The following is a 10,661-nucleotide window of genomic DNA, read 5'->3' as shown; positions in this document are numbered from 1 at the left end:
GGTCAGAGCAGCGGAGGTTCCCCCCAGCCTCCACGGCCCACCAGCTGCCCTGCAGCGGGCGCCAGGCCTCCTGTGCTGCCCCCTCTACCGAGTCATCACGCGGAGCCAACGCAGGCTGCCGCCGCGCCGTCTTAGACGCAGCCCGTCAACGCTGCCGACGGCGAGCCCAGCTCTGGATCTGACGATCAGTTCCTCCCTGTCTGGCCCCCCACACCTGCCCGGCTCGGAATGCCCCGCTGGCTGCCCTCCCCACCTAACAGGCTTCTGTGCGAGCTGCGGGGTGGCAGCCAGGCCGGGCACTGGGAGGAGCCTGCAGGAGCCCCCTGGCAGCCCCGCGGGCCCCGGACTCCAGCTCGCTGGCTGTGCCCACGCCCGCTGACAGCCCTGGATCCGGGGAGCCTGGCCGCTGGTCCCACCGTCATGAGCCGTGTTGGAGCTGGTGCCCTCGGTGCCCTCCTGAGAAAGGAGGTGGACAGTGGAGGTGGAGCGCGGCCTGGCCCTCAGCGCCCCAGGGCCCCGGGCTTTACTCGGACCTGTCCCCACTCTCGGCTCATCCCGTCCATGACTATGAACGTCAGTCCCCGCATCCTACCTTCCGAGGGCCTACTATGTGCCGAGCACTATTCTAGCGACTAAAAAGAACCCCTGTGGTCACCATCGCGCCACCACCACGTGCCAGCCAGCCACGCTTGCTCTCTGCTAATCCTTACAAACACCCCTGCGAGACAGGCCTTCTTATCCCCATTTCACAGATGGGGAAACAGAAGCTGCACGAGGGGAAGTGCTGCCCGGGATGACAGAGCGTGAGGGGCAGACAGGACAGCGCACAGGACCCGCGGTTCTTTCCACGGCCGTCCCCTCCGCTCCGACGGGGCCTCAGAGCAGGTGCGCCGGGCTCCCCGTGCAGAGGGGCGCCGCGGCCCCGGTACCCCCGCACAGCCTTCACGGCAACACGTTCTGCTCCTTTTCCTTTTTATTAGAAAACAGATCCAGAAAATATACACGCTTCAGCCCATCCGCCAGAGCGGGCTTTGGGGGGCGCGGGGTGGGGGGGGGGCGGAGGATGACGACGCTCATTCCAGCCCTGGGGGCGCAGGCTAGCCGTTGATGGCCTTCCAGCGCTCACTGTCAGTGCTGTCGATGCTGCCCGTGTGGCAAGGCATGGAAGCCACATCGCCCAGGTAGGCCGTCCCCCCGGCCGAGTCGAGCCGCGTGCTGGCGGCCACCGCTGCCCCCAGGCCCTCCCGCCGGGCCACCGCACAGGGCTGGGGCAGGTGCACGTCCGGCTCCTCGGGCTCGTCCACTTGGCATTTGTAGGAGAAGAGGATCTTGGGCTCCGAGCTGGAGGGGAGGGGAGAGGCAGGGGAGCCCCACCGTGGGTCAGCAAAGGCCTTCCTCGCTGGGGCTGGGCAACGAGGCATCAGACATGGCAAGAAACGTGCTGACGGCCCCCTAACACCCACCCCGCGAGGTCCCCTTCCTTGCTTTGATGTTGGAGTCGGCTGGGACACCGGTATTAAAACCGGCCCTCCTGCTGCTGGCGTGTGAGCCTGGCGAGCGCCTGCTTTCTCACCATAAAATGGGTGGAAGGACTTCGACTGGGGAAATGATGGGCCTTAAACAGCACCTGCCCACAGTGCGGGGCAGACACGGGCCCAGACCCCTGCCCCGCAGCACTCACTACTGCCCACCAGGTGCCCGCCCGTCCTCAGTCCTCTGGGTAACTGTCCAGGGAGAAAGCGTCACTCCCCGTTTACAAAAAGGAGCCTGAGGCCAGGGAGATAAATCGTGTGCGAGGTCACGCACATCAGGGCTGGGATCCGATCTAGTCCTTCTCGCCCCAGCGCTGAGGCACCCCTGCAGCCCACCCTCAGACCTGGCAGGTAGGGCAGCGGGGGCTGGGGGCAGAACGCCTGCTTCCGCCACGTCCGAGTCACAAGAGTGCCTCACAAGAGTGCACCCCACCCCACGCTCAGACACACTGGACTCCCCCCAACACTGCTCCCCACTCCAGCTGCCCCCAGATGGAACACAAGCTCCGTGAGCTCAGGGGTTTGTCTGCTTTGTTCCCTGTTGTGTCTGCGGCTACAGCAGGTGCTGAGGAATGAGCTGATCTATCCTTAAATGAAAAACACAGTGCAGATCAGCAGGCATGGCCTGTCTCTCTCGTGGGAAAAGTGCGTATGTCTTTGTGTGTTGTGTGCATAATGTGTGTGTCTGTATTTATATATATCTATGTGAACCTATGCGTGCCTGTATGGCTGTGGTATATGCATGCATGTGCCTGTGTGTACATGTGTATATATGTATGTGCATATAAATATATATATGTGTACATGTTTGTGTGCATATGCAGCTTACACACGTATACATCTGTATACATGTGTGTATGTGTATATTTATAGGGGCGCATGCATATGTGTGCGCGCCCGTGTGTGCATGTATATCCGCACGCACATGCGTGTACACACATGCACCCTGTCCGCCTTCTCAAGCTCCGGTCCCAGCCTGAGCTGCCCCCCAGCCCCGAGCCCGGAGCCTGGGATGCTGCAGTGGCAGCTGCGCATGCGCAAGAGGCAGAAGGCGTGATCCCGACGGCGGCCACGCGGGGGCGCCCGCGGCCTGGAAGCTGGGGGCGGCCAAGCCCAGAGCTCGACCTGGAACCCCGCCCCCCAGTCCCCCTCCCTGCAGTCCCCGCTGGAGGACTCACCCGAAGAAGCCCCGCAGGAAGGCCACGTAGATGAGGGGCGCGAAGAAGCTGAAGTAGAGGAAGGTGGTGGCATCCACGCAGCTGGGGGGAGGGGCGGGTCAGGGCTGCGGCGGAGCAACCCGGCGGGCCCCCGCCCCCTCCCGGCCGCCCCCGGCCGCTTACCAGAGCCCCTCGATGACATCCGCGCACAGCAGCGCGCTCCCCAGCCCCTGCAGCAGGTTGAGCAGCGCCAGGATGCCCGAGTACACGTAGAAGCTCCTCCGTGCTGCGGGGGGGGGACGCGCGTGAGGTCCTGCCCACATGTCGGGACCGGACCGGCTCCCTGCCTCCCACCCACCCAGGTGGCCCAGCTGTCCGCTCCAGGCCACCGCAAGGCCAACAGCGCACCCCGCGCCCAGCCCCGTCCCCAGGCGCTCACAGGGCAGGGAGATGCGCTCCTTCAGCGGGGTCTTGGGGAGCACGACCACCAGAGAGTAGACCTGCGGAGACATTGGCGCTGACCAGGACGCAGGGAGCTCCCGCCCAGTGCTGAGCCCGCTAGCAGGCCGTGCCCGAGGCTCCGGCCAGCCCCCAACTCACCAGGAAGAAGAAGCAGGAGCTGACCAGCCAGAACTGGCGACCCCCGTGCCCGTAGATGTTGAAGTCCTCAGCCGAGAGGTGGGCATCCGGGTACAGGATCTCCAGCGTGCCCTGCAGCGGCGGGCAGGAGAGGGTCTCAGGGGCTCCTGTACCTGGAACGCCCTGTCCCTGGGCTCCCCACCACACCAAGCCCCGCTCTGCCTGGCGCTCAGTCCCCTGCTCTAGCCAGCTCTCTGGCCACGCCCTGCCCCCCAGCTCCAGCCCTCAGAACAGGCCCGGGGAGGGGCAGCCCCCGGGGTAAAAAAGGGGTCTCTGGTGCACGGGTCTCAGTGGGATCTACAGACTTGCACTCCCCCTACCTGGACTGCTTGTTGAAACGGTAGGTTCAACCTACTGGATCGGAACTGGAGAGGCCCAGAACCTGCCTTGTTAACCAGCCGCCCAGGTGATTCCTTAGCTGCATTTAAAGTTTGAGCCCCTGCACACTCAACTCTGACCCAGGGCCCGGAGGCAGTGGATGCCCAGCCCCGCTGACCCCCGGGGCTGCCCTCCCCCACCTCACCTGGGTGACGGAGTAGGCCAGGGCCAGCACCGTGGTGATGGCCAGCACCCGCTTGATGCTCGACTTGCTCTCCAGGTGACCTGGAAGAAATGTGCTGGTCAGTCAGCGGGCGCCAGCCTCGGGAACCACGGTGGGGTCGGCCCCTAGCCAGGGAGGGGCAGGGGAGCCCTGGCCGCAGCAGCAGACGCACCAAAGGCGAGGCCCAGGATGACCACGCTCAGCTCGATGGCCAGCAGGAAGAAGCGGGTCATCTCCCACAGGATCTGGACACAGAGTGGGCAGAGCGTCAGCCTGGGGGCCGCGTGCCCCCTCCCAGTGCCCGGCAGCCCTGCCAGCAGGCCCAGCCCCACCTTATCAGCGACAGTCGCAGCATCTGAGGTGCTGACCGTCATGGACACCACGGCCCGGGCGATGCCCACCAGCGCCACCACGAACACCTGGTGAGCGAGAGAGGGGTTGGGGGGTTGGCGTTGGGGGACAAGAGCTCCGGGAATCGCAGGGCCTGCACCCCACACCCCACGTCTGCAGGAGCCCTCAATTCCTCAAGAATGGAAGGATTCCACACTAAACGAGCCGCCTGGGTGGGAAGCAGGGAGGCCTGGCCCTCCCCTCTGGGCCCTGGTTTCCTGGCTACGCTGACAGCCTGGGAAGGCTTGTTAGGGTGACGTGGTGCAGCCAGCCTGCCGGGTTCTAATCCCAGACCTGCCGCTCGCTGCCTCTGGGACTTGTCTGTGCTGCACCTCATCTACGAAATACAGGGAGACAGCACCCTGGGATCCAGCTGGGACTGTCAGTTTCTCAGTCAATACTACCCCGCCCCACTCCCCCCCGGGCTTCTGTGAGCTTAAGTTCAGTTTTCTGATACATATGAACAAAAGAGCCCAGATTCGTACACTCTGTCCTTTGTGCCTTGAAAACCGTGTCCAATCTCAGGGAGGCTGACACCATTCAGGGCCGCGTGCCCACTGTGTGCCAGGCCCCCACGGGGCTGGAGCTCTGCGCAGTCTCACTGGGTGCTCACGGGAGCACCACAGACTGAAGCAGCTCCACGTCACATCGTGTAGGAGGGCACTGGGGCCCAGAGAGGCCAAGTCGTTGGCCCAAGGTCATTCAGCAGAGCTGGGGTTCAGAATGCAGTGGGCTTTTTTCCCCAGCCCAGCATCCATTCCCCTTCCCTCTAGTAACCATTCCCCAGTTTTCTTCCTGGGACCACCACCCTCCTCAGTCCATACGGTCTGGCTGAGCTGACCCCACCGTCCCAGCTCCAAAGTGTCCCTTTCCCTGTTAGTCACAGAGTCTGGCTCAGGGATGAACAGGGGTTCCAAGGTGGGCCACTCAGAGGGAATTCCAGGTCAACACTGCAGCATCAGGAAAGATATCCTTCTGCTGGAGTTGGCAGGGAGGTTAGCTCAGAGCTGCTCTTGGCTACCTCTGATACCTTATGGGGAGAACTCATCTGCGATGATGCCAGAGGAGAGCAAAGATGCAGAGAGAGAGAGAGAGAGAGAGAGACAGAGTCCCGATGACATCCGTTAATCCCCTGGATCCAGCCATACCTGAAGCTGGTTTTTCATTACAAAGACAGCTTAAGCCAGTTGGAGTTGGGTTTTCTGTCACCAACTGGAATGAACTCACCAGGATATAGAAGGTGATAAAAATGGGGCTGGAGGTGACTCGAATCTTGGCCCGAGCAAATGGAAGCTTCCAGAGCAGGAAGATGAAGAAGAGCACGTTGGGGACGAGCAGCAAGAGGTCCCAGTACCGGACCCTAGCAGGTGGGTACAGGAGGCGGCTCACTGGTGGGGTTTTGTCTGCAGCCCACCCGTCTCTCTCAAACACACACACACACACACACACACACACACACACACACACACACACCCAACCCCGGAAACCCCCTGTCACGCAGCCCGGCAGGACTGTGCCTGCCTCACCTAGAGGTGCCGATGTCCTCGTAGAGAAGCAGCAGGCAGCGGTGCGGCACACTGATGTTGGGCGCCGGGGGCGGGGGCCCGCTGGCCCAGATCTCCTCCTCTGGGGTGTCCATCCCGCCAGCAGCCGGCCCTGGGGGGTAAGAGCCACCACGTGAGCAGCACAGGGGCTGTGCAGCCCTGGGCCTCTGGTGGGAGCCGGCAGGTGGGGGACAGGTGTGGCGCTCCCTCCCGCCCAGGTCGCAACCCGGCCCCCGACGGGCCAGTCCTCACTGTCAGCTCTGTGTCAGGGACCGGACAGCAGCAGCAGCGCGTCGCAGGGAGCACATGGGCCTGGGCAGCGGGACGTGACAGATGCCAGCGTTTAAAACGATGACTGAACAGACTGGGCCCCTGACCCGGCGCCCCCATTTCTGGGCCATTCGCGACAGCCCCAGGCGGGAGCAGCCCAAGTGCCCCCGTCAGCAGAACTGACACGTCAGCGGGGCGTCCGCGTGACCGGTGGAACGCCGCCCGGAAACGAGAGTGACTCCTGCCCTGTGGTGACACGGAGGGCCTGGCAGCTGGGCGCCGAGCGGAGCCCGGCCAGCTGTAGGCACGTGGCCTGACCCTACACGGGCACCAGGAGGGGCGCCCTGTGGAGGGCCGAGGGCGCGGGGCCAGCCCTGGAGACACGAGCCGGTGGCGGGCACGCTGGCGTGCTCCAGTGTCGCGGTTCACGGAGCCACGCACCTGTGATCCGAGTGATTTTCCGTATGGGTTACGCTTCAGTAGATTTTAAAAAATGGAAAAGATGAATCGTTTATGCTGAGAGCGCAGGTCTCCCGTTGAGCAAGGAGCAGCCTAGGACACTTCCCGCAGGGTTTGCAGCGAAGCAACAGGATCCCGTGCTCGTGCTGCGCTCACGCCCCTGGACAGCAGGCCTGCAGGACAGCACCCCACGGGCCAAGCTGTGGAACGCGAGCGCTGCTCTGCCGAAAGCGGGGGGATTCCGAAGCGGGAGGGCCGAGACGCAGGGCTCAGAATCCCCATCCTCCTCTCCCACAGGCCACCCACCGGCTCTGGGATGGCGTCCCCACTGGCAGCCTGAGGATACACCAAGGACGGGAGGTATCACAGGGGAGAACGTGTGCCTGACACAGTAGGTCCAAGGAAAGAAGCTGGTTTCCTCCCTGTTCCCGTGCTCTGCACCCTTCCACCGGTGCTGACATGGCCAAGCACCTGCTATGACCCGGCGGGTCCAGGTGCCAGGACACACCTGCCCTCTTGGGGCCTTCATTCTCAGAGCGGAGGCCGACAGCCAGCACAAACACCCGTACTTAAAAAGCAGACTTCTCCTAGAGGTAAGTGCTAAGAAGAACACACAGTCTTGGCCTGTTCAAAGGGCAAAGATCAGGCTGGAAGAGAGAGGAGGAAGGGTAGGGGCCAAGTCAGCCGGGATCACCGGCACCGTGAGCTCACGTCAAATGCAACAGGAGGGTGTAGGAAGGCGGGCGACGCGGCCCCGCTCCCACGTGGAGAGGTTGCCGTGGAGGGGCAGGGAGACCGAGGAGTGCCCGGCCAGGCCGGCGAGGGCAGTGGCTCGACCGGCGGGGGCAGCGGGGGGGAGTGGAGGGATCTGGGATCCCTTTGGGAGGGCTGGCCAGCAAGACCCGCAGACAGACGCACGTTGGGGTGAGGGAAGAGGGCAGGGCAGGCTGAGGCCGAGGCTCTGGCCCGAGCCTCGGGGAGCCCAGCCCAGTGTCCCCATGACACTGCCCCTCTGCCTTGCTAACAAGGTGCCCCGCCGTTGCAGGACCCTCCTTGATGCCCTGCGTTCAGGACAGGGGCCCCTTGCCAGCGCCAGAAGCTGAGCCTCGGTTGCTGTAAGCCAGAGGTTTCGGAGTGGGGGTGGTGTGGCGCAGCGCGGGGCACCTGAGCAGGGCGCAGGGTGCCCATGTGACACAGGGTCGGGGTCCAGGGCTGCCTGATGTCCTGCAGGGACCCCACACGGCAGAGAGAAGCCCGTGGGGATGAATGGGGACAGAAGCAGGAGGGCCGGATAGAGTCGGGAGGGGGGGCGGTCAGAGGGCTTCTCTTGGCCTTGCTTGTCCAGCACCCCATTTTCCTATGGGGGCACCTCAGTACCCCAGTCCCCATCCACAGGGTTTAGGTACTGTTGACTCCACCCCTCCACAACTCCAGGGAATGTGCACATTGGAGTCCCACGTGGAAAGAAAGCCAACACAGAGGTGAAAGACTGATGGAAATAGATCCTGGAGATAGCGCCTTGCGGGAGCCCCTGGATCCAGCCACACCTGAAGCTAGATACCCGCACTCCTAGGCCGGACTTTTCAGTTACAAAATCCAACAAATTCCCTTTCCTGTGTAGGCCTGTTTGACTTGGAGTTGGGTAGACCTTGGTTGTGCTTCTGGCTCTGCCAGGTTCTTTCTTCGTGACCTTGGGGGAGTCTTTCTCCTCTCTGGGTGTCACAGGACAATAACACCCCCCCCCAACAAGGCTGCTGTAAGGATCAAGCAAGACCAGAGAAGTGAATGTCTACAAAAGGTCACACACAGAAAGGTAACTGCTGCTTTTCTTCCCGGAGGAGGGGCTGGGGGACGTGCAGCGGGGAAGGATCTGGTTCACGGGTCCAAGCGCCACTTGGTATGGAGTCTGAGGTGAGGAAGGAGAGCGTCAGCTAAGCCTCCTCTACCAAGCCCTGCTAGCTCTGTAATAACTGCAGAGAAGGCTCACGGAGCCCTGCCACCCTCCAGGGAGGTACTTCTGTCACCCCCTGCATGGAGCTGGACAGCCCAGACTGTCTGTCTCCAGAGCCCAGGCCCCCAACCGGCAACTTGCCAGGGGCCCCTCCTGGGGCCTTGGTCTCTCCACCTGCAGCCGGGTTTGATCCAGAGTGGAGTGTTGGTAACAAGCAGATTCGGGTCAGGCAGGTCTGGGGGCTGAGAGTGTGCATCTCTAACACCCTCCCAGCTGGCACTGCTGCTCTGTTGGCCCCAGAACCACACTTGAGCCACACCAGAATTGCCACTATGTGTCAAAGCTCACAAAATAACTGAAGCCGTGATAAAAATGACAATGCACCCTTCCCTGCCTGTGTGCAGTTGAGGCTTTCCACGGGGTCACCTGCTGAGCCACCACACCAGCCTCCAAGAGAGGTGACTGCTAACATCCCATCACACAAAGGGGAAAGAGGCTGAGACGGGTCAGCCTGTGGCCTGTATTCCCCTCTCCCCACCACAAGTGAGCTCCTGGCCTTGCTGGCAGAAGCCCAGGTAGTGGCAAAGTAAGGGGTGTGCAGGCTCAGGAAAGAGGGGATGGTGGGAAGGCTGGCTGAGGGCAGGGGAGGGAGGGGTGAAACCAGACCAGAGGGATGGGGAAGGGAATTCTCAGAGGGGGAGTTCCTGGGATGCCAAGTGCTCTGGGGCAACCCCTGGCCTCTCAGGACCGGGGAATCTGGGACGTTTCTTCCACCTGGGAAGGACTCTCCTGACCTCATTAACATTCCGGAGGCCTCTTCCCACCCACCTCCCTCCCTCCCTTCCTCTGTGGGCAGGATGCCAACTGGCTAGGGTCCTGCGAGCTGGACCTGCTGTGAGACCCTGGACCAGAAGGACCTTACCCTCTGTGGGCCTCCGCTTTCCCATCTCTCATCTGTGTAGTGGGACTGACCACCCAGAGCTACTGGATGGGAAACCCTGGGGCAAACAAAACCCTGAGCAGAGAGGCTGCTGCTTAAACGCCCCTCAGGGCTTCCGACCGGAGCTGGTTGATGAGCCTTAAAACCCTGGAACCGAAACAGGGTGAGGAAGACTCCACAGGACAGAGGCCAACCCCCTAATCCTTCAGCCTTCGGGAGGGGGGAGGTGGACCCTGCCAGGAGCCCCCAGGAGGAAGGACAGCCCTGGGCCTTCAAGGTCCAACCTGGCCTCACCCCTGCCAACTGCCGTGACGATTCCCTTCCACTCTGCAGCCTGTCTTTCAGCCTGTTCTCCAAGCTGCTGTGCTGTTCCTACCTCAGGGCCCCTGTGCGTGCTCTTTCCCAGCTGCGGCTCACCATTCGGGCCACCTCCTCTGAGGAGCCCTCCCTGACTTCCTCTGTTTGTCTGAAGCGGCCCTCGCTGTGTGTTTGTGGGTTGTCCAGCCCAGGCATCTCATGACCCAGCCCCCCAGGACAACAAACGTTGTTAGTGGACAGATGAATATCCAGCAGAGTGCGGCTCAGCCCTTCTGGGTAGTGGGAGGACCGTCTGGGAGGCCCTAGGCCCCGTCCCTACTGCAGCGTGAGGGCAGGTCACTCCTCGCTCCCTGTCCAGTGGACCCCCGACCTCTCGGGCCCAGGGAGCCGGAGGTGGGACTCGGCCACTCGCAGGGACGTCTTCCCGCACAACCTGGATCGCAGGGTCCGCAATCCCGGCCTCCCCGGGGACCCAGAACGCCGGCCCTCTGCGCCCCCAGCCTGCCTCTGGGCGGGAGGGTCGCTCCCGGCGGCAGGAGCGGCAGGCGGGACGGGGGCCGCCGGGATCGGTTCCCGCAGCTGGGGCAGGAGTGGGGTCCCCTCCTTACCTGAGGCCCCGGCCGCCCATTCGCCGCCGGCCGCGGACCCCGCAAGGCCGCGGGACTCGGCCTCCGGCGCTCGGGCCGGGGAGCGTCGCACAAGAGGCGCGGGCGGCCGTCTCCCGCAGACTGGGCGAGCGGGTAGGGAGACGCCGTCGGGCCCGACACCGCGCGGCCCTCCCGACAGCAGTGACCCGGAAGGCTGGCGCGTCCTTTTCGTTCCGCCGAAACTGCAAAACAGCCACCGTCCCTACTTGCGGCACGCAGGCCCGCCCCCAGTCCGCAGCAGCTTATAGGAATGGAGTTACGCAGAAAAGAGGG

General features: G+C 63.2%; 1 protein-coding gene across 3 annotated transcripts; it reads right to left on the bottom strand.

Annotated features, from left to right (window-relative positions):
• Positions 1-955: 955 nt before the first annotated feature.
• TPRA1 (transmembrane protein adipocyte associated 1) lies at positions 956-10,608 on the bottom strand. 3 transcript variants are annotated; one of them, XM_059940537.1, is made up of 12 exons: positions 10,350-10,608; positions 6,515-6,705; positions 5,786-5,915; positions 5,487-5,619; positions 4,202-4,288; positions 4,042-4,114; positions 3,852-3,931; positions 3,290-3,400; positions 3,129-3,189; positions 2,873-2,975; positions 2,711-2,791; positions 956-1,341 (listed from the first exon to the last, which is right to left on the bottom strand). In XM_059940537.1, the coding sequence occupies exons 3-12, from the start codon at positions 5,896-5,898 to the stop codon at positions 1,098-1,100; spliced, it is 1,086 nt and encodes a 361-aa protein (XP_059796520.1). In that variant the 5' UTR covers positions 5,899-5,915; positions 6,515-6,705; positions 10,350-10,608; the 3' UTR covers positions 956-1,097. The 3 variants fall into 3 exon arrangements, with proteins under 3 accessions (XP_059796520.1, XP_059796519.1, XP_059796521.1); XM_059940536.1 differs by lacking the exon at positions 6,515-6,705; XM_059940538.1 differs by lacking the exons at positions 6,515-6,705; positions 10,350-10,608 and adding an exon at positions 6,056-6,357.
• Positions 10,609-10,661: the final 53 nt, after the last annotated feature.

The sequence above is a fragment of the Balaenoptera ricei genome, chromosome 11 (genome assembly GCF_028023285.1).
Source record: "Balaenoptera ricei isolate mBalRic1 chromosome 11, mBalRic1.hap2, whole genome shotgun sequence".
Taxonomy (NCBI): Eukaryota; Metazoa; Chordata; class Mammalia; order Artiodactyla; family Balaenopteridae; genus Balaenoptera; species Balaenoptera ricei.
This window is presented reverse-complemented; position numbering and strand designations above follow the sequence as displayed.